The following is a 22722-nucleotide window of genomic DNA, read 5'->3' on the forward strand; positions in this document are numbered from 1 at the left end:
AGAGAGAGAGAGGGGGAGGGAGAGAGAGAGAGAGGGGGAGGGAGAGAGAGAGAGGGGGAGGGAGAGAGAGAGAGGGGGAGGGAGAGAGAGAGAGGGGGAGGGAGAGAGAGAGAGGGGGAGGGAGAGAGAGGGGGAGGGAGAGAGAGAGGGGGAGGGAGAGAGAGAGAGGGGGAGGGAGAGGGGGAGGGAGAGAGAGAGGGAGAGAGCTGCTGGAGTCGTACTGCCAGACTTGGGCCCTGACTATAAATCCCCAAAAAACCAAAGTCCTTGTGTTCCAGCAAAGATCCAGACATCAGAGACCGAAAATAAATTTCACACTTGGAACAACCAAAATTGAACAAACCACTAACTACACATACTTGGGCTTAAAAATCAGTTCTACGGGAAATTTCAAACTGGCTGTGAATGAACTGAAAGAGAAAGCAAGAAGGGCTTTCTATGCATTAAAAAATCAATCCAAATAGAAATCCCAATTGGCATTTGGCTCAAAATTTTCAAATCAGCAATTGAACCAATTGCACTCTATGGCAGTGAAGTGTGGGGACCGCTAACACAAGAATTTGCAAAATTGGACAAACACCCAATTGAGATCCTACATGCAGAATTCTGTAAAAGTATCCTCCGGACTCAAAGGAAAACCGTAAACAATGCATGCAGGGCAGAACTAGGCCAATATCCATTGATAATCACTATCCAAAAAAGAGCCACCAAATTTTGGAAACACCTAGAAATGAGCAACCCCCAATGCTATCATTACGAAGCCCTGAAATGCCAAGAGAGGATCATAAAGAAGAATACCCTCAGTCAACTAGTCCTGGGACTCAGTGAAGTAACTACTAACACTACTAACAATAACCAGCCCCAGGACAGTGACAGCGTAGCACAAAGAATTCGACCCAACACAATCGCCGCTAAGCAAAAGGAAAAGTATCTGTCATATTGGGCAGAAACAACAAAAACCCAAAGCAAACTCAATTGCTACTTGGCCCTAAACAGACAATACAACATGGCTGATTACCTGACCATGGTAAAGGATAGCAAACTGAGAAAAACCGTGACAATGTACAGACTTCGTGAACATAGCCTGGCGGTCGAAAAAGGTAGACACAGGCAGACCCGGCTACCAAGAGAGGACAGGATATGCTCTCACTGCCGTCAGGGAGTGGTGGAGACAGAGATGCACTTCCTCACAGCTTGTAGAAAATATCAGGGCATAAGGGAGAATTTCTACCCAAAATTCACAAAAATATGCCCGGAATTCAGAAATTTGAAGGATGACCAAAAACTCCCATACCTACTAGGGGAAGAGAGAAATTGTGTAACACTAGCGGCACACTATGTTACAGCTTGCCATAAACAGAGGGACAACCACTAAATATAAGAAAAGAGTATATGTAAATTAAATGAAAGTATATTTATACACTCAGGGATATATCTGTTTATACACTGTATGGATAGATCTGTATTTTTGTGTACAAACATGAATGTTTTTCGATGCTTTGGCAACATAAGATGTACCTTGTCATGCCAATAAAGCGATTTGAATTGAATTGAATTGAAATTGAGAGAGAGGGGGAGGGGGAAGGAGGGAGGATTGGGCTTGGCTGTGATGCCCCCATGGTTGGATATCCTGCTGACTCCCGTATGGGCACCTCTTGAAGGTGCAGGGGTGAAGGGAAACAATGCCTCAGGAATAGAAGGTAAAAAACAAGTGTCTTCCTGCAGTACTGGTGACCGCCAGCATGTGACAGCAGTACTCTGTTCCCCTCTGCTTACACAGGGGCGGAAGCTCAGCCCCCTGCTGCACAAGGCCAGAGCTGCAACCTGGCTTTCAAAAGCCTGTCGCTTACTCGAGGGCTTGAAGGTGGCAGCAAGGGGAGTTCCCCAGCTGCCAGATACTGAGAGGATGAGGGAGCGGGAGATGGTGGGGCGGGAGATGGTGGGGCAGCCCGGAGTCCTGGGGCCCCTGCAGTCCCTTTCTAAGTCACTGCCGCACCTCAGAATGACAGGCAGACAATATCCCGAGCTGAGCTTTCGAGCCCAGGCCCGCTCCATCACCAAGACTGCCTTCTTCCGCCACCGTAACATCGCCCCGTCTCCGCCCGTGCCTCAGCTCATCTGCTGCTGAAACCTCATCGGTGCCTTTGACACCTCTAGACTCGTTTATTCCAGCGCTCCTGTGTCTGGTTTCCCACTCCAGAGACTTGACCGCACCCACTGCACCCCCACCCCCTACGGCAACCCCACCCAGCTCGTTCCTCAGAGGGAGGCGGAGCGCCTTGGCGAGATGTTTGGAGAGGGGGTGCGCAGATCCCGTCGAGCCGTAGACTTGAATATTCCAACGCTCTCCTTAAGCTCATCCAAAACTGTGCTGTCCCGTGTCCTAACTCGCACCGAGTCCCGTTCACCCACCACCCCCTGTGCTCGCTCACCGACACTGGCTCCCGGTCCAACGCCTCGAATTTAAAATTCTCATCCTTGTTTCATCCCTCCATGGCCTCGCCCCTCCCCATCTCTGTAACCTCCTCCAGCCCTACAGCCCTCAGATCGCTGCGCTCTTCCAATTCTGGCCTCTTGCGCGTCCCCCAGATTTTAATCGCTCCACCATTGGCGGCCGTGCCTTCAGCTGCCGAGACCCTAACCTCTGGAATTCCCTCCTTAAATTGCTCTGCCTCCCTTCCCAGTACAAAACGGGTTACTGTGGGCCGCACACCTGCAGCCAAAAAGGTACCCAGTAACAAGGAGTGTGGACCAAGGCGGGGTACAAAGGGAAACGGCTGAAGTTCAAAGGTGAGGAGCAGCACCCAGACACAGTGCCAGGTCATAGGGTCATGACCTCCCAGCTCCTTGCAAGTAGCCAATCTCTTTGGCCTCCTCCCAGGCGCATCTTTGCCTGGCTTAGAGGCAAATTGCGGAGTTCAACCCCCCCCACCCCCCATCCTCTCTGAGACACCGACTCCCCCTTGGTATTCATGGGCTGTCAATTGTTACCCTCCCGCCCCAGGTGAAATTGGCCAACCCAGGAATAGAACCTGGGTCCTTCTTTTCCCCTTCCCTCCCTCCGCCCCTCTGCAAAAGTAGTGGGGAACCAAGGAGCCTTGAAGATTGATGAAATTAAAGTAATTAATATCAGTAGAGAAAAAGTACTCGAGAAACTAATGGGACTGAAAGCCAACAAATCGCCTTGGACCTGATGACCTACATCCTTGGGTTCTAAAAGAGGTGGCTGCAGAGGTAGTGGATGCATTGGTTGGGATCTTCCAAAATTCCCCAGATTCTACAACGGTCCCAGCAGATTGAAAGGTAGCAAATGTAACCCCGGTGTTCAAGAAAGGAGGGAGAGAGAAAACAGGGAACTATAGGTCACTTAGCCTGACATTAGTCGCCGGGAAAATGCTACAATGTCAGAGTCATAACAGCACAGGAGGCCATTTGGTCCATCGAGTCCGTGCCGGCTCTCTGTACAGCAATCCAGTCAGTCCCATTCCCCCGCAAGCTTATTTCCCTCAAGTGCCTATCCAGTCTCTCCTTGAAAGCATTGAGTGTCTCCGCTTCCACCACTTCCATCGGCAGCGAGTTCCAGGTCCTCACCACTCGCTGTGTAACAAAGATTTTCCTCACGTCCCCCCTGTATCTCTTGCCCAAAACCTTAAATCTGTGTCCCCTAGTCCTTGTTCCGTCAACTAGTGGGAACAGCTTTTCCCCGTCTAGCCTATCCAAACCTGCCATAATCTTGTACACCTCGATCAAATCACCCCGCAACCTCCTTTGCTCTAACGAAAACAAATCCAGCTTCTCCAACCTGTCCTTGTAGCTCAGATCTCCCATCTTTGGAACCATTCTGGTAAATCTCCTCTGCACCCTCTCTATTGCCTTCACATCCTTTCTAAAGTGTGGTGACCAGAACTGGATGCAATACTCCAGTTGTGGCCGAACCAGCGCTTTATTAAGGTTCAGCATAACTTCTCTACTTTTGTACTCAATACCTCTATTTATGAAGCCCAAGATCCCATATGCTTTGCTAACCACTCTCTCAATATGTCCTGCCACCTTCAGGAACCTCTGCACATTAACTCCCAGGTCCCTCTGTCCCTGCACACTCTTTAAAACTGTGCCATTAAGTGTAAATTGCCTCTCCCTGTTCCTTCTGCCAAAATGCATCACCTCACGCTTCTCTGTATTAAATTCTATCTGCCACTTGTCTGACCATTCTGCTAGCCTATGTCCTGTTGCAGTCGATTGGTATCATCCTCACTGTTTGCCACACCAAGTTTGGTGTCATCGGCAAATTTAGAAATTCTACTCTGTATTCCAATATCCAGGTCATTTATATATATCAAAAAAAAGCAGTGGCCCCAGCACTGACCCTTGGGGAACACCACCGTCTACCATCCTCCAGTCTGAAAAACAGCCATTTACCACAACTCGCTGTTTTCTGTCCTTAAGCTAATTCCTTATCCAAGCTGCCACTGACCCACCTATTTCAGGAGCCTCAATTTTGTTAGCCAACCTTCTATGTGGTACTTTGTCAAACGCCTTCCGAAAATCGATATAGGCAACATCCGTTGTATTCCCTTCATCAATCCTCTCTGTTACTTCATCAAAAAATTCAATTAGTCAAACACGATCTGTCTTTTACAAATCCATGTTGGCTCCTTAATTTTTTGCTTATGGTTTCTAAAACTTTACCCACCACTGATGTTAAACTGACCGGTCTGTAGTTACTAGGATTGTCCTTACACCCTTTCTTGAACAATGTATTATTAAGGAAGTGGTAACAGGGCACTTAGAAAATCATAACATGATTAGGCAGAGTCAGCATGGATTTATGAAATTTATTAGAGTTTTTTTGAGGATGTAACTAGCAGGGTAGATATAGGGTAACCAGTGGATGTAGTATATTTGGATTTCCAAAAGTCATTCGATAAGGTGCCACATAAAAAACGCAAGATAAGGGATCATGGGGTTGGGGGTAATATTTTAGCATGGATAGAGGATTGGTTAACGGACAGAAAACAGAGTAGGGAGGGATAAACGGATCTTTTTCAGGTTGGCAGGTTGTAACGAGTGGGATGCCGCAAGGATCAGTGCTGGAGCCTCAGCTATTTAAAATCTATATTAATGAGTTAGATGAAGGGACTGAGTATAATGTATCCAAAGTTTGCTGATGATACAAAGCTAGGTGGGAAAGTAATGTGAGGAAAACACAAAGAGCCTGCAAAGGGATATAAACAGGTTAAGTGAGAGGGCAATAAAGTGGCAGATGGAGTATAATGTGAGGAAATGTGAGGTTATTCACTTCTGTAGGAAGAATAGAAAAACAGAATACTTTTTAAATGGTGAGAAACGATTAAATGTTGGTGTTGAGAGAGATTTGGGTGTCCTCGTACAGGAAACACAGAGTTAGCATGCAGGTACAGCAAGCAATTAGGAAGGCAAATTGCATGTTGGCCTTTATTGCAAGGGGGTTGGAGTACAGGAGTGAAGAAGTCTTACTACAATTGTACAGGGCTTTGGTGAGACCACACCTGGAGTACTGTGCACAGTTTTGATCTCCTTATCTGAGAAAGGTGTAGACATACACAGACCCTTAATTCTTAATTTCAATATATGTTGAAATGCTTTGCCAGGCCAAAAGGTTTTTTTCCCCCCCAAAGTGAAAAATAAAGTTGTCACTGATAAGGCGACATGGAATTTGCTTTGATAAACAACAGAGATAAAGAACCCCCCCCTTAGTTTTGCAAACATGGTGTCTCTGATGACTTTTCAGAGGTTAAAGGGGAGAAGTCAAACCTTTGAAGTTTTGAAATGCAGAATACGACGTAACCCATGAACCATAACCAAGTGGTTTTTCTACCACTTTTGTAAACTTTAGGAGTGAATGAACAATTTTGAGCTGTGATAAAGACAGCTAATGGATAGCGACACAGGATGTGTTAATGTGAACGTTTGACTGCTCAAACAGCTCAGACCGAACATTAGAGGAACATTTCACTATCTCGGAATGATTGGTTTACTGCAAAAGGCAAGGAAAGCTGTAGAAACATAGAAACTTAGAAGATAGGAGCAGGAGTAGGCCATTCGGCCCCTCGAGCCTGCTCCGCCATTCAATGCGATCATGGCTGATCATCCAAATTCAGTACCCTGTCCCTGCCTTCTCCCCATACCTCTTGATCCCTTTAGCCTCAAGAAATATATCCAACTCCTTCTTGAATATATTTAATGAACTGGCCTCCACCACCCTCTGTGGCAGAGAATTCCACAGGTTCACCACTCTCTGGGTGAAGAAATTCCTCCTCATCTCTGTCCTAAAAGGCTTACCCCTTATCCTTAGACTGTGACCCCTAGTTCTGGACTCCCCGGCCATCGGGAACATCCTTCCTGCATCTAGTCTGTCCAGTCCTGTTAGAATTTTATAAGTTTCAATGAGATCCCCTCTCATTCTTCTAAACTCCAGCGAGTATAAGCCCAATCGACCCAATCTCTCCACATACGTCATTCCTGCCATCCCAGGTATCAGTCTGGTGAATCTTCACTGCACTCCCTCCATGGCAAGAACACCCTTCCTCAGATAAGGCGACCAAAACTGCACACAATACTCAAGGTGTGGTCTCACCAAGACCCTGTACAGCTGCAGCAAGACATCCTTGTTCCTGTACTCGAATCCTCTCGCAATGAAGGCCAACATACCATTTGCCTTCTTAACCACCTGCTGCACCTGCATGCTTACCTTCAGCGACTGGTGCACAAGGACACCCAGGTCTCGTTGCACTTCCCCTTTTCCCCAATCTATTGCCGTTCAGATAACAATCTGCCTTCCTGTTTTTGCCACCGAAGTGGCTAACCTCGCATTTATCCACATTATACTGCATTTGCCATGCATCTGCCCAATCACCCAACCTGTCCAAATCATACTGGACACAGTGGCTAAAGAATATCGGCACTGCAGTCGGAAAGGTGGCGGTTTGGCCAGTCATCTCGCCTACGAGGATCAGGCTGCAGTCGAAAGGAGGGGCCTGGCCAGTCTTTTCGCTTACGAGGAGCTACAATCAACGCTGGACCAATCATCAGTGGGTGGTTGCATGTATGATTTCCTGTAACATTATTGGTGGACTGCTCAAATAGTGGTTGGGGTTTCGAATCTGTCTTCGGAACGATACAAGGTTAAAGGCAGAACCCGTGTGTCTGGTGTAATTTCTCCCGAGTCTCAAGTCCGAACTCTATAACCTGTTGGACAGGGTGAGGGGTGATTCCACACATCTTACAAAGGACATACTTGCTTTAGAGGCGACACAACGAAGGTTCACCACTCGATTGATTCCTGGGATGAGAGGGCTGTCCTATGAGGAGAGATTGTGTAGAATGGGCCAGTACTCTCTGGAGTTTAGAAGAATGAGAGGTGATCTCATTGAAACATAAGAATCTGAAGGGGATTGACAGGGTAGATGCCGAGAGGCTGTTTCCCCTGGCTGGAGTGTCTAGAACTAGGGGGCATAGTCTCAGGATAAGGGGTCGGCCATTTAGGACCGAGATGAGGAGGATTTTCTTCACTCAGAGGGTTGTGAATCTTTAGAATTATCTGCCCCAGAGGGCTGTGAATGCGGAGTCTTTGAGTATATTCAAGGCTGCGATGGATAAATTTTTGGACTCGAGGGGAATCAAGGGATGTGGAGATCGGGCGGGAAAGTGGAGTTGAGGTCGATGATCAGCCATGATCTCATTGAATGGTGGAGCAGGCTCAAAGGATCTCCTCCTGTTCCTAATTCTTATACTTCCCCTCCCTTCATCTCCCATCCCTCTGAAGCTCTACGAGTAGTTACCTGGATGGCGAGGCCCCTTGGTGTCTGCCGGCGGTGCTCTCCCTGTGTCCGGGGCCAGGCTGTGGCTGCGATGGCGAGCAGGGACTGGTGAGGCGGGGGTCTGGGAGGGGGGAGGAGGGCCCACAGGCCGGGAAGACCTCCTTACGCAGGCAGAGGAGGGCCGGGGGCGGACGGAAGAGCTCCCGGGAGGGCTCGGCCCCGCCCACCGTGTGGCGCCGGTGCCGGGGCGGAGGGGGGCGAGGGGGGAGGTGGCGGGGGGGCGGACAGGCGGGCAGGTCGGGGCAGGATCGGCTGCGGCTGAGGCGGTGCTGGGGGGACAGGGAGGGGGGGCAGCGGAGGGAGCGCCGCCTGGCCTGCTGCAGCTTGGGGGTGGACGGAGAGGGCGGGAGGCCGGGGGGCTGGGAGATGGCGATCTTCACCTGGATGTTGACCCCGCTCTGGGCGGGGAGGAGCCGGGGCTCGGAGCCCGCTGAGGGGGCGGCCCCCTCACACTCACACCCGGTGACAGGAGCCTCCTCGCACACCCCGGCGGAGGGGTCAGGGGTCGTGCCCCCGGCGGGCTCGGGGTTGGGGGTCGACCAGGTCAGGTGGTTGCGGACGGGAGAGAGAAAGATGCCAGCGAAGCTCTCCAACTTGGACCGGACCGTGCGAATGAAGGGGGAGAGCTTCCAGCGGCCGTACAGGAAGGGCGGTGGGGGACTGGCGGAGGGCAATGGGGGGCTGGATGGGGAGGGCTCGTGGCTGCTGGGGGATGGCGTACGAGCTCCAGCCATGCCTGCAGGAAGACAAGTGAGTGAGTTACAGGCTGGGATCCAGAGAAAGAGAGAGAGAGAGAGAGAGAGAGACAGAGAGAATCACACGCACAGACCGACCGGACAGAAACGCGCACAGACCGACCGGACAGAAACGCGCACAGACCGACCGGACAGAAACGCGCACAGACCGACCGGACAGAAACGCGCACAGACCGACCGGACAGAAACGCGCACAGACCGACCGGACAGAAACGCGCACAGACCGACCGGACAGAAACGCGCACAGACCGACCGGACAGAAACGCGCACAGACCGACCGGACAGAAACGCGCACAGACCGACCGGACAGAAACGCGCACAGACCGACCGGACAGAAACGCGCACAGACCGACCGGACAGAAACGCGCACAGACCGACCGGACAGAAACGCGCACAGACCGACCGGACAGAAACGCGCACAGACCGACCGGACAGAAACGCGCACAGACCGACCGGACAGAAACGCGCACAGACCGACCGGACAGAAACGCGCACAGACCGACCGGACAGAAACGCGCACAGACCGACCGGACAGAAACGCACACAGACCGACCGGACAGAAACGCACACAGACCGACCGGACAGAAACGCACACAGACCGACCGGACAGAAACGCACACAGACCGACCGGACAGAAACGCACACAGACCGACCAGACAGAAACGCACACAGACCGACCAGACAGAAACGCACACAGACCGACCAGACAGAAACGCACACAGACCGACCAGACAGAAACGCACACAGACCGACCAGACAGAAACGCACACAGACCGAAACACACAGACCGACCCCCCCCCCCCACCCCCAGCATAACCAAAGGCACTGGGGTCAATCACACAGCCCCCTGCTCCACAAACGCACTGGGATTGAATGGGGACCCACAGTACAGGACTAGTTCAGGCCAGAGGTTATGCCGGCACTGGTTGTTGCGAGATGCCTCCCGAGGTCGTGGGGATTGCGGATCTGTGATTGGTCGCCCGCTTCTCCCCCCCCCCCAACCCCACGGGGGAGTGCTGACCTACCTGGGGGACTGTAATCCGCACGCTCCCTCAGGGGGCTGCGTGTACTGGGCTTGGAGTCCTCATTATTCTCCGAGCTCATCACCCGGGATGCAGCGTCCGACCCTGGAGAAGGCCTAGGAGGGCGGGAGAGAGAGACACAAGAAACTAGTCAGAAATGTGGCAAGAAAGAAAGTCTGGCAGTTATATAGCACCTTTCACGACCTCCGGATGTCCCAAAGCGCCTCACAGCCAATGAAGTGCTGCTGAAGTGCGGTCACTGTTGTAATGTAGGAAAGGCAGGAGCCAATGTGTGCACAGCAAGATCCCACAAACAGCAAGGGATAATGACTAGATCAGTGTGTTACTTGAGGGATAAATATTGGCCCCAGGACACCGGGGAGAACTCCCCTCTTCTTCCAGTATTGTTGCGGGATTTTACTTCACCTGAGGGGGCAGACGGGGCCCTCAGGTTGAACGTCTCATCAGAGAGATGGCACATATGACAGTGCGGCACTCCCTCAGTACTGCCCCTCCGACAGTGCGGCGCTCTCAGTACTGCCCCTCCGACAGTGCAGCGCTCCCTCAGTACTGCCCCTCCGACAGTGCGGCGCTCTCAGTACTGCCCCTCCGACAGTGCAGCGCTCCCTCAGTACTGCCCCTCCGACAGTGCGGCGCTCCCTCAGTACTGTCCCTCCGACAGTGCAGCGCTCCCTCAGTACTGCCCCTCCGACAGTGCAGCGCTCCCTCAGTACTGCCCCTCCGACAGTGCGGCGCTCTCAGTACTGCCCCTCCGACAGTGCAGCGCTCCCTCAGTACTGCCCCTCCGACAGTGCGGCGCTCTCAGTACTGCCCCTCCGACAGTGCAGCGCTCCCTCAGTACTGCCCCTCCGACAGTGCGGCGCTCCCTCAGTACTGTCCCTCCGACAGTGCAGCGCTCCCTCAGTACTGTCCCTCCGACAGTGCGGCGCTCTCAGTACTGCCCCTCCGACAGTGCAGCGCTCCCTCAGTACTGCCCCTCCGACAGTGCAGCGCTCCCTCAGTACTGCCCCTCCGACAGTGCAGCGCTCCCTCAGTACTGCCCCTCCGACAGTGCAGCGCTCCCTCAGTACTGCCCCTCCGACAGTGCAGCGCTCCCTCAGTACTGCCCCTCCGACAGTACAGCGCTCCCTCAGTACTGCCCCTCCGACAGTGCAGCACTCCCTCGGTACTGACCCTCCGACAGTGCGGCGCTCTCAGTACTGCCCCTCCGACAGTGCAGCGCTCCCTCAGTACTGCCCCTCCGACAGTGCGGCGCTCTCAGTACTGCCCCTCCGACAGTGCAGCGCTCCCTCAGTACTGCCCCTCCGACAGTGCGGCGCTCCCTCAGTACTGTCCCTCCGACAGTGCAGCGCTCCCTCAGTACTGTCCCTCCGACAGTGCGGCGCTCTCAGTACTGCCCCTCCGACAGTGCAGCGCTCCCTCAGTACTGCCCCTCCGACAGTGCAGCGCTCCCTCAGTACTGCCCCTCCGACAGTGCAGCGCTCCCTCAGTACTGCCCCTCCGACAGTGCAGCGCTCCCTCAGTACTGCCCCTCCGACAGTGCAGCGCTCCCTCAGTACTGCCCCTCCGACAGTGCAGCGCTTCCTCAGTACTGCCCCTCCGACAGTACAGCGCTCCCTCAGTACTGCCCCTCCGACAGTGCGGCGCTTCCTCAGTACTGCCCCTCCGACAGTGCAGCGCTCCCTCAGTACTGCCCCTCCGACAGTACAGCGCTCCCTCAGTACTGCCCCTCCGACAGTGCAGCACTCCCTCGGTACTGACCCTCCGACAGTGCGGCGCTTCCTCAGTACTGCCCCTCCGACAGTGCAGTGCCCCCTCAGTACTGGATCAGGGATCGAGCACGGGGGTCAGAGTTGAAAATCAATGAAGGAAAGAAAGGATTTGCTTACCATCGGTTCGGCGGCGATGTCTCCGGACAGGGCCTGGAATTGCCACATGACACCTGGACAGAGAGAGACAGGGGTGAGTCACAGGACGACAGCAGTTCGACTGAAAACGCCAGGCAGATTTCAGCAGCTCCCATCTGTGCTGAGTGAGCTCACCTCACCCATGTGGGACCGAGCCCCGTACACATGGAGCCAAACTGTGTGGCTAAACGTCCCGATAATCTGTTTTTGTGATGCTGATTGAGGGATAAATATTGGCCCCAGGACACTGGGGAGGACTCCCACCAACTTCTTCCAATAGTGGTTGTGGGATCTTTTACGTCCACCCGAGGGGGCGGACGGGGCCCTCAGGTTGAATGTCTCACCTGAAAGACGGCCCCTCTGACAGTGTGGCTTTCCCTTAGTACTGCCCCTCCGGCAGTGCGGCGCTCCCTCAGTACTGCCCCTCCGGCAGCGCTCCCTCAGCTCCCTGGATTATGAGGCTTGAGTCTCTGCTGTGTGTGGGGTTCGAACCCATGACCTTCGAGGGGAGAAGAGAGAGCGCGAGTCGCATTGGGCCACGGCTGATGCTTGCACTCATAGTACTGGAATCATGTAGCACAGGATTTGGATACTGTTGAGGGGGATGACTTACCAGAGGAAGGCAGCAGCAGCCAACTTCCTGGCACCAGGGGTGCTTCTGCTGCTCAGGAAGGGAGGAAAAAGAGTGGGAGAGCAATAGTGGTAGGGGATTCTATCGTAAGGGGAACAGATAGGCGTTTCTGTGGCCGTAGACTGACTCCAGGATGGTTTGTTGCCTCCCTGGTGTCAGGGTCAAGGATGTCACTAAACGGCTGCAGGGCATTCTGAAGGGGGAGGGTGAACAGTCAGAGGTCGTGGTTCACATTGGGACCAATGACATGGGTAGGAAGAGGGATGAGGTCCTGCAGCAAGAATTTAGGGAGCTAGGCAGCAGACTAAAGAACAGGACCTCAAAGGTTGTAATCTCTGGATTACTCCCGGTGCCACGTGCTCGTGAGTATAGGAATAGGAGGATAGAGCAGATGAATGCGTGGCTAAAGAGTTGGTGCAGGAGGGAGGGCTTTAGTTTCCTGGATCACTGGGCCTGCTTCTGGGGAAGGTGGGACTTGTACAAGTCGGACGGGTTGCACCTGAACCAGAACGGGACAAATATCCTTGCGGGGAGGTTTGCTAGCACTGTTCGGGGGGGTTTAAACTAACTTGGCAGGGGGATGGGATACAGAGTGGAGCAATAATAGGGGGTGATGTACAGCCAAATATAGAGGAAAAAATAAGTCAGACTGGAAGGCAGAGCAAATATGTAACGGCACAAGGGAGTAGGGCAAGGCTGGATGGCATTTATTTTAATGCAAAGAGTCTTGCGAATAAGGTGGATGAACTGAAGGTGTTGATGAACACATGGGAGTACGATATTGTTGCTATCACAGAGACATGGTTGAGGGAGGGTCAGGACTGGCAGCTCAATATTCCAGGGTATAGAATCTTCAGGCGAGACAGGGGGGGGGGGGGGGGATAAAAGGAGGGGGTGTCGCAATATTAATTAAGGAGACAATTACTGCTGTAAGGAGGGATGATATATTAACAGGTTCCTCTAATGAGGCCATTTGGGTTGAACTTAAAAACAAAAAGGGGGCTAGCACTTTGCTGGGAGTGTACTATAGGCCCCCAAACAGTCAGGGGGAAATAGAGGAACAGATATGTAGGCAAATCTCAGAGAAGTGTGCAAATAATAGGGTAATTATAGTGGGGGATTTCAACTTCCCCAATATTAGCTGGGATAGTCAGAGCGTGAAAGGCTTAGAGGGTGCAGAATTCTTAAAGTGCATCCAGGAGAGCTTTTTGAGCCAGCATGTAGAAAGTCCTACAAGAGAGGGGGCAGTACTGGACCTAATTCTAGGGAATGTGGCCGGGCAAGTGGTAGAAGTGTTAGTAGGTGAGCACTTTGGTGACAGTGACCATAATTCGGTGAGATTTAAGGTAGTCATGGAAAAGGACAAGGATGGACCGGAAATAAAAGTTCTAAATTGGGGGAAGGCCGATTTTAATATGATACGGCAGGATCTGGCCAATGTGGACTGGGATCAGCTACTTGAAGGAAAATCCACATAGGAGCAATGGGAGTCTTTCAGAAAGGAAATTGAGAGAGTACAATGGCAACATGTTCCCGTAAAGGTCAAGGGTGGGACCAACAAGCCCAGGGAACCTTGGATGTCAAGGGATATACGAGAATGGATTAGGAAAAAAAGGGGGGCTTTTGGCAGATACAAAGGACTAAAGACCTAGAGGAGAGCGAGGAGCGGCCATGAAATAACACTGGCGAGCAAAATAAAGGAAAATCCTAAGGTGTTTTATAAGTATATTATGGGCAAGAGGATAACTAGGGACCAAAGTGGCAAACTGTGTGTAGAGCCAGAGAATGCAGGTGGGGTTTTAAATGAATTTTTTGCATCTGTGTTCACTATGGAGAAGGACGATGTGGACATAGAAATCGGGCAGGGGGACTGTGATATACTTGAACATATTAGCATCGAGAGGAGGAGGTACTAGCGGTTTTAGCAGGCTTAAAAGTGGATAAATCCCCAGGCCCGGACAAGATGTATCTCAGGCTACTATGTGAGGCAAAGGAGGAGATTGCAGGGGCTCTGACACAAATTTTCAGAACCTCTCTGGCCACAGAGGATGTGCCAGAGGACTGGAGAACAGCTAACGTAGTACCATTATTCAGTAAGGATAAACCAAGGGAATTACAGGCCAGTGAGCCCAACATCAGTGGTAGGGAAATTATTGGAAAAAATTCTGAGGGACAGAATTGGTCTCCACTTGGAGAGGCAGGGATTAATTAGGGAAGATCATGTCTGACCAATTTGATTGAATTTTGAGAGGGGGTGACTCGGTGTGTGGATGAGGGTAGTGCAGTGGATGTGGTTTACATGGATTTCAGTAAGGCTTTTGATAAAGTCCCACATAGGAGACTGGTCAGGAAGGTAAGAGCCCATGGGATCCAGGGTGCCTTGGCACATTGGATCCAAAACTGGCTTAGTGGCAGAAGGCAGAGGGTGATGGTGGAAGGTTGTTTTTGTGACTGGAAGCCTGTGTCCAGTGGGGTACCGCAGGGATCGGTGCTGTTTGTGGTCTACATTAATGATTTGGATGTGAATGTAAAAGGTATGATCAGTAAGTTCGCAGATGACACGAAAATTGGTGCGGTGGTAAACAGCGAGGCGGGAAGCCTCAGGCTACAGGACGATATAGATGGGTTGGTCAGATGGGCGGAACAGTGGCAAATGGAATTTAACCCTGAAAAGTGTGAGGTGATGCATTTTGGATGGACTAACAAGGCAAGGGAATACACAATGAATGGTAAGACCCTAGGAAGGACAGAGGATCAGAGGGACCTTGGTGTGCATGTACATAGATCCCTGAAGGCAGCAGAACAGGTGGATAAGGTGGTTAAAAAGGCATATGGGATACTTGCCTTCATTAGCCGAGGCATAGAATATAAGAGCAGGGAGGTTATGATGGAGCTGTACAAAACGCTGGTAAGGTCACAGCTGGAGTACTGTGTGCAGTTCTGGTCGCCACACTATAGGAAGGATGTGATTGCTTTGGAGAGGGTGCAGAGGAGATTTACCAGGATGTTACCTGGGCTGGAGCACTTCAGCTATGAAGAAAGACTGGAAAGGCTGGGGTTGTTTTCCTTGGAGCAGAGAAGGCTGAGGGGGGACCTGATTGAGGTATACAAAATTATGAGGGGCATAGATAGGGTAGATAGAAAGGAACTTTTCCCCTCAGTAGAGGGGTCAATAACAAGGGGGCATAGATTCAAGGTAAGGGGCAGGAGGTTTAGAGGGGATTTGAGGAAAAACTTTTTCACCCAGAGGGTGGTTGGAATCTGGAACTCACTGCCTGAAAGGGTGGTAGAGGCAGGAACCCTCACAACATTCAAGAAGCATTTGGATGAGCACTTGAAATGCCATTGCATACAAGGCTATGGACCAAATGCTGGAAAATGGGATTAGAATAGACAGGGCTTGATGGCCGGCACGGACATGATGGGCCGAAGGGCCTCTTTCTGTGCTGTATAACTCTATGACTGAAGCCATTCAGCCGATCGTGCCGGTGCTGGCCCTTGCAAATGTTTCCCCCCTCATGTATTTATCCAAATACCTTTTGAAAGTTAATTTGAATTTCAACATGTACCCGTCACATTACCAAATGTCAAACTCTGCTATGGAGGTTAAACCATATCTTCTAGATACTGAAAAAGAGCCAGTTATTGACCAGGAGGCTGCTTTTTTTTTTTTTTTTTTATTCGTTCACGGGATGTGGGTGTCACTGGCAAGGCCATTTATTGCCCATCCCTAATTGCCCTCGAGAAGGTGGTGGTTAGCCGCCTTCTTGAACCGCTGCAGTCCGTGTGGTGAAGGTGCTCCCACAGTGCTGTTAGGGAGGGAGTTCCAGGATTTTGACCCAGCGACGATGAAGGATCGGCGATGTACTTCTAAGTCAGGATGGTGTGTGACTTGGGGGGGAACTTGGAGGTGGTGGTGTTCCCATGCGCCTGCTGCCCTTGTCCTTCTAGGTGGAAGTGGTCGCGGGTTTGGGAGATGCTACCGAAGAATCTTTGGCGAGTTGCTGCAGTGCATCTTGTAGATGGTACACAATGCAGCCACGATGCGCTGGTGGTGGAGGGAGTGAATGTTTAAGGTGGTGGATGGGGTGCCAATCAAGCGGGCTGCTTTGTCCTGGATGGTGTCGAGCTTCTTGAGTGTTGTTGGAGCTGCACTCATCCAGGCAAGTGGAGAGTATTCCATCACACTCCTGACTTGTGCCTTGTAGATGGTGGAAAGACTTTGGGGAGTCAGGAGGTGAGATACTCGCCGCAGAATACCCAGCCTCTGACCTGCTCTTGTTGCCACAGTATTTATGTAGCTGGTCCAGTTAAGTTTCTGGTCAATGGTGACCCCCAGGATGTTGATGGTGGGGGATTTGGCAATGGTAATGCCATTGAATGTCAAGGGATGGTGGTTAGACTCTCGCTTGTTGGAGACAGTCATTGCCTGGCACTTCTGTGGCGCGAATGTTACCTGCCACTTATCAGCCCAAACCTGAACGTCGTCCAGGTCTTGTTGCATGCGGGCAGAGACTGCTTCATTATCTGAGGAGTTGTGAATGGTGTGGAACATTGTGCAGTCATCAACGAACATCCCCATTTCTGACCTTATGATGGAGGGAAGGTCACTGATGAAGCAGCTGAAGATGTTTGGGCCTAGGACACTGCCCTGAGGAACTCCTGCAGCGATGTCCTGGGGCTGAGATGATCGACATCCAACCACCACAACCATCTTCCCTTGTGTTAAATTTGCTTAATTGCCACAGTGGCCTAGAAACAGACGGGGTTCCGGTTAGCGGCAACACACGGGGACATCGGCTGGCAGTTGCGTGGAGCGGAGCTTGAGGAAGAATTGGATGTCAAGACCTTGGAGAGGGTGCAGAGCAGATTTGTACCAGGGATGAGGGAGTTCAGTTATGTGGAGAAGCCGGGATTGTTCTCCTTAGAGCAGAGATTTAATAGAGGCGCTCAGAATTATGGAAGGGTTTTGATGAGGGCAAATAAGGAGAAACTGTTTCAATGGGTCGGTAACCAGAGGACAGCGATTTAAGGTGATTGTCAAAAGAACCAGAGGGCATTGGAGGAGGGGGGGGGGGGGGGAGATGAGGAGTATTGCTTTTAAACAGCGAGTTGGTGCGGTCTGGAATGCACTGCTGAAAGGGCGGTGGGAGCAGGTAGTAACTTTCAAAAGGGAATCTGATACTTTAAAAAAAGGAAACAAATTTGCAGGGTTTATGGGGAAAGAACGGGGGAGTGGGACTAATTCGAAGGGTCAGCACAGGTAATTTGGGCCGAATGGGCTTCCCTTGTTCTACGATATGAAGTGGGGGAGGGAGGACATATGATGGGAGGCGCGTAAATGGGTCCAGCTCAGAATGTTGCTCGACCCCAACCCGTTTAAACCAGGAGCTTTACTCGGAACCGCCCTGCAAACGTGCTGAAAGCAGTGCAGTCCCCCACTGTGGGGATAACTCACCCCGTTGCTGGCGGTCCTGCTCGGCTTCTCCGGCACGGCTGCCGCAGGCTCCCGGTTGTCGGCGTGGAGGCAGTTCTCTAAGGCGACGGAGAGGACCTTGCCGGCCTCCCGCTCCAGCGGGGAGCCTTCCGCTGCCACTCGCTGCGGCCTCCGGCGCCTGGTGGTGCCCCGCTGCCGTCGCCCGGCGCGGGGTGGCAAGAGGGCGGGGTGGAGCAGCTCCGAGACAGGCGTTAGGGCGCTGGCCTGAGGGAAGGCGGAGTGCTCGTCGGCCCGCCTGGGTCGGGGCAGTCCGGCCAGCGGGGTGCCGTGGCGTGGTTCCAACACGGTGGGCAGCTCAATCCCTCCTCTGACTGGGCCAGCGGGACTGGAAGGAGAGAAGAAACACGCCAGTTCAGACGGAACCGAGCAGCAAGTTCAGACACGCAAGGAAGTTGCGGACTCTTATTGACCCTGTATCTAACGCACTGTGACACCCGGTCCCAGAGGGGGAAAGGTCAGTGTATCTAACGCACTGACACCCAGTCCCAGAGGGGGAAAGGACAGTATATCTAACGCACTGACACCCAGTCCCAGAGGGGGAAAGGACAGTGTATCTAACGCACTGACACCCAGTCCCAGAGGGGGAAAGGACAGTGTATCTAACGCACTGACACCCAGTCCCAGAGGGGGAAAGGACAGTGTATCTAACGCACTGACACCCAGTCCCAGAGGGGGAAAGGACAGTGTATCTAATGCACTGACACCCAGTCCCAGAGGGGGAAAGGACAGTATATCTAACGCACTGACACCCAGTCCCAGAGGGGGAAAGGACAGTATATCTAACGCACTGACACCCAGTCCCAGAGGGGGAAAGGACAGTGTATCTAACGCACTGACACCCAGTCCCAGAGGGGGAAAGGACAGTATATCTAACGCACTGACACCCAGTCCCAGAGGGGGAAAGGACAGTGTATCTAACGCACTGACACCCAGTCCCAGAGGGGGAAAGGACAGTGTATCTAACGCACTGACACCCAGTCCCAGAGGGGGAAAGGACAGTGTATCTAATGCACTGTGACACCTGGTCCCAGAGGGGGCAGGGACAGTGTATCTAACGCACTGTGACACCCGGTCCCAGAGGGGGAAAGGACAGTATATCTAACGCACTGTGACACCCGGTCCCAGAGGGGGAAAGGACAGTATATCTAACGCACTGTGACACCCGGTCCCAGAGGGGGAAAGGACAGTGTATCTAACACTGTGACACCTGGTCCCAGAGGGGAAAGGACAGTGTATCTAACGCACTGTGACACCCGGTCCCAGAGGGGGAAAGGACAGTGTATCTAACACTGTGACAGCCGGTTCCTACCTGTACAGCGTCTGACACCGTCTCTTGGTGTGGTCTGACTCTACGCAGGCTTGGTGAATGCGCGGTCTGCGTAGGGTCACGTACGGAGCGATGAGGGGCTCGGCTGCCAGCTCCAGTTCTTCGTCCATGGCTCGGAGAGAGGGAAAGAGCGCCTGAAAAGCTCAGGCTGTGGCGGGGTTGCGAATTCTCGGAGGGCCCCGGGGGCGACACTGATCATCGGTTAGGCTGGAGGATCTCCTGGAACACTGCAAAAATAAACACACATATAAGCATCGATTACTTTTTTTTTTTTTATATAAAAGTATCAGCCGTTTCTCACTGACTGGGGATGAGCCATAACTGTAAAAGAACATATGAAATAGGAGCAGGAGTCGGCCATTCGGCCCCTCGAGCCTGCTCCACCATTCAATAACATGGCTGATCTTCTACCTCAACTCCACTTTCCAGCCCGATCCCCATATCCCGTACCCTAGAGTCCAAAAATCTATCGATCTCAGCCTTGAATATACTCAACGACTGAGCATCCACAGCCCTTTTGGGGTAGAGAATTCCAAAGATTCGCATCCCTTTGAGTGAAGAAATTCCTCCTCATCTTAGTCCTAAAATGGCCGACCCCTTATCCCGAGACTATGACCACTAGTTCTGGACTCTCCATCCAGGGGAAGCAATCCCTCGGTATCTACCTTGTCAAGCTCTCGAAGGATTGTATACAGTACATTTCAATGAGATCACCTCTCTTTCTTCCAAGCTCCAGAGAATATAGACAGACAATAGGGCTTGGAGCACTAACTTCATTGTGCAGTGTGGTACTGAGCCCTCAGCCATGGCTCAGTGGGCAGCACTCTCGCCGCTGAATCAGGAGGTCGTGGGTTCAAGTCCCACGCCAGAGACCGGAGCACAACATTCTAGACCAACACGCCCAGTGCAGTGCTGAGGGATGAGACGTTAAACCCGAGGGACCCGTCTGCCCTCTCAGGTGGATGTAAAAGATCCTACGGCCACTATTGGAAGAAGAGCAGGGGGAGTTCGCCCCGGTGTCCTGGGGCCAATATTTATCCCTCAATTATCACTAAGGAACCAGACTATCTGGTCACTATCATATTGCTGTTTGTGGGACCTTGCAGTGCGCAAATTGGCTGCCGCGTTTCCTACATTACAACAGTGACCACACTTCAAAAGTACTTCATTGGCTGTAAAGTGCTTCAGGATGTCCTGAGGTTGTGAAATACGCTTTAGAAATGCAAGTCTTTCTTTCTTTGCAATGTCAGCTTGGCTTGGTCACTCTGTCCCCTCAGAGCCAGAAGGTTGTGGGTTCGAGGGACACACTCCTGGGACCCGAGCCCCCATAATCCAGGCCGACACTCCCTGTGGGGCCGGACCGAGGGAGCGCCGCGCTGCCGGAGGGGCCGGACCGAGGGAGCGCCGCGCTGCCGGAGGGGCCGGACCGAGGGAGCGCCGCGCTGCCGGAGGGGCCGGACCGAGGGAGCGCCGCGCTGCCGGAGGGGCCGGACCGAGGGAGCGCCGCGCTGCCGGAGGGGCCGGACCGAGGGAGCGCCGCGCTGCCGGAGGGGCCGGACCGAGGGAGCGCCGCGCTGCCGGAGGGGCCGGACCGAGGGAGCGCCGCGCTGCCGGAGGGGCCGGACCGAGGGAGCGCCGCGCTGCCGGAGGGGCCGGACCGAGGGAGCGCCGCGCTGCCGGAGGGGCCGGACCGAGGGAGCGCCGCGCTGCCGGAGGGGCCGGACCGAGGGAGCGCCGCGCTGCCGGAGGGGCCGGACCGAGGGAGCGCCGCGCTGCCGGAGGGGCCGGACCGAGGGAGCGCCGCGCTGCCGGAGGGGCCGGACCGAGGGAGCGCCGCGCTGCCGGAGGGGCCGGACCGAGGGAGCGCCGCACTGCCGGAGGGGCCGGACCGAGGGAGCGCCGCGCTGCCGGAGGGGCCGGACCGAGGGAGCGCCGTGCTGCCGGAGGGGCTGGACCGAGGGAGCGCCGCGCTGCCGGAGGGGCCGGACCGAGGGAGCGCCGTGCTGCCGGACCGAGGGAGCGCCACGCTGCCGGAGGGGCCGGACCGAGGGAGCGCCGTGCTGCCGGAGGGGCCAGACCGAGGGAGCGCCGCGCTGCCGGAGGGGCCGGACCGAGGGAGCGCCGCGCTGCCGGAGGGGCCAGACCGAGGGAGCGCCGCACTGCCGGAGGGGCCGGACCGAGGGAGCGCCGTGCTGCCGGACCGAGGGAGCGCCACGCTGCCGGAGGGGCCGGACCGAGGGAGCGCCGCGCTGCCGGAGGGGCCGGACCGAGGGAGCGCCGCGCTGCCGGAGGGGCCGGACCGAGGGAGCGCCGCGCTGCCGGAGGGGCCGGACCGAGGGAGCGCCGTGCTGCCGGAGGGGCCGGACCGAGGGAGCGCCGTGCTGCCGGAGGGGCCGGACCGAGGGAGCGCCGCGCTGCCGGAGGGGCCGGACCGAGGGAGCGCCACGCTGCCGGAGGGGCCGGACCGAGGGAGCGCCGCGCTGCCGGAGGGGCCGTCTTTCGGATGAGACGTTAAACCCGAGGACCCTGTTTGCGTGAATGTTAAAGATCACAAGGCCACTATTGGACCTTGACCCTCTCTGCTCGTCGGGCCCACATCGGGTGAGATCATTTGACCCAGCACTAGGCCGGGGATAGAGCCCTGGCCTTTCCTGCTCGGTGTGTGGAGCTCTTGCTGCCCCTGTTCTAAATGAAAGCAACTCCCGCTAAGTTTCTGCAGACGTCCAAATCCTGTGGCAGGTGCTCAGTTTCACTGCCCCCCTTCCCCCCCCCCCCAGCGTACGGGAGCAGTCAGTGAATGAGACGATTATGTCTGTCCCAGTGGATCGAACACAGCGAGTCCCTGCCTGCACCCTCCCGGGGGTTAGTCTGACCCGGCCATCCGGCCTCACAGTGTCAGCCGTGGCTCAGTGGGTAGCACACGCGCCTGAGTCAGAAGGTCAAGTCCCACTCCAGGGACTTGAGCACAAAGCTAGGCCGACACCCCAGTGCTTGTACTGAGGGAGTGCTGCACTGTCGGAGGTGCCGTCTTTCGGATGAGACGTTAAACCAAGGCCCCATCTGCTCTCTCAGGTGGATGTAAAAGATCCCATGGCCACTATTTCGAAAAAGAGTAGGGGAGCTGTCCCCGGTGTACTGGGGCCAATATTTATCCCTCAACCAACATAACAAAAACAGATGATCCGGTCATTATCACCTCGCTGTTTGTGGGACCTTGCTGGGCGCAAATTGGCTGCCGCGTTTCCTACATAACAGCAGTGACTTCACTTCAAAAGTACATCATTGGCTGTAAAGCGCTTCGAGACGTCCGGTGGTCGTGAAAGGCGCTATATAAATGCAAGTCTTTCTTTAATTGGTGGCGCTTCACTCAATCCGAACTCATTTGAGACATCGGAAATACTCGCCCTGGTGGCACTGACGAGAACAGCAATCTGCAGGCTCCCGCTCGGTGGGGGCCTCCACCTGCCCAGGCTGTACATTCAGCTCCCGCTCGGTGCGGGCCTCCACCTCCCCAGGCTGTACATTCAGCTCCCGCTCGGTGCGGGGCCTCCACCTGCCCAGGCTGTACATTCAGCTCCCGCTCGGTGCTGGCCTCCACCTGCCCAGGCTGTGCATTCAGCTCCCGCTCGGTGCGGGGCCCCCACCTGCCCAGGCTGTACATTCAGCTCCCGCTCGGTGCGGGCCTCCACCTGCCCAGGCTGTA

The 22722-nt window shown here is 54.1% G+C and overlaps 1 protein-coding gene across 1 annotated transcript in view; it reads right to left on the bottom strand.

Moving 5' to 3' along the window:
• Positions 1 to 7801: 7801 nt before the first annotated feature.
• LOC147095488 (uncharacterized) overlaps positions 7802 to 22722 on the bottom strand; it is a 31675-nt gene continuing 16754 nt past the window's right edge. The window contains exons 2-6 of the mRNA XM_085974632.1: positions 19002 to 19246; positions 17654 to 18017; positions 11547 to 11599; positions 9640 to 9752; positions 7802 to 8595 (exon numbers count right to left, since the gene is read on the bottom strand). Coding sequence (XP_085830758.1) covers positions 7817 to 8595; positions 9640 to 9752; positions 11547 to 11599; positions 17654 to 18017; positions 19002 to 19129 — 1437 coding nt within the window. The 5' untranslated portion in view covers positions 19130 to 19246 and the 3' untranslated portion in view covers positions 7802 to 7816. The remainder of the gene's footprint in view (positions 8596 to 9639; positions 9753 to 11546; positions 11600 to 17653; positions 18018 to 19001; positions 19247 to 22722) is intronic.

The sequence above is a fragment of the Somniosus microcephalus genome, unplaced genomic scaffold (assembly GCF_052327205.1).
Source record: "Somniosus microcephalus isolate GS21.2 unplaced genomic scaffold, FLI_Smic_1.0 unresolved_chr1, whole genome shotgun sequence".
In the NCBI taxonomy this organism is placed as follows: domain Eukaryota; kingdom Metazoa; phylum Chordata; class Chondrichthyes; order Squaliformes; family Somniosidae; genus Somniosus; species Somniosus microcephalus.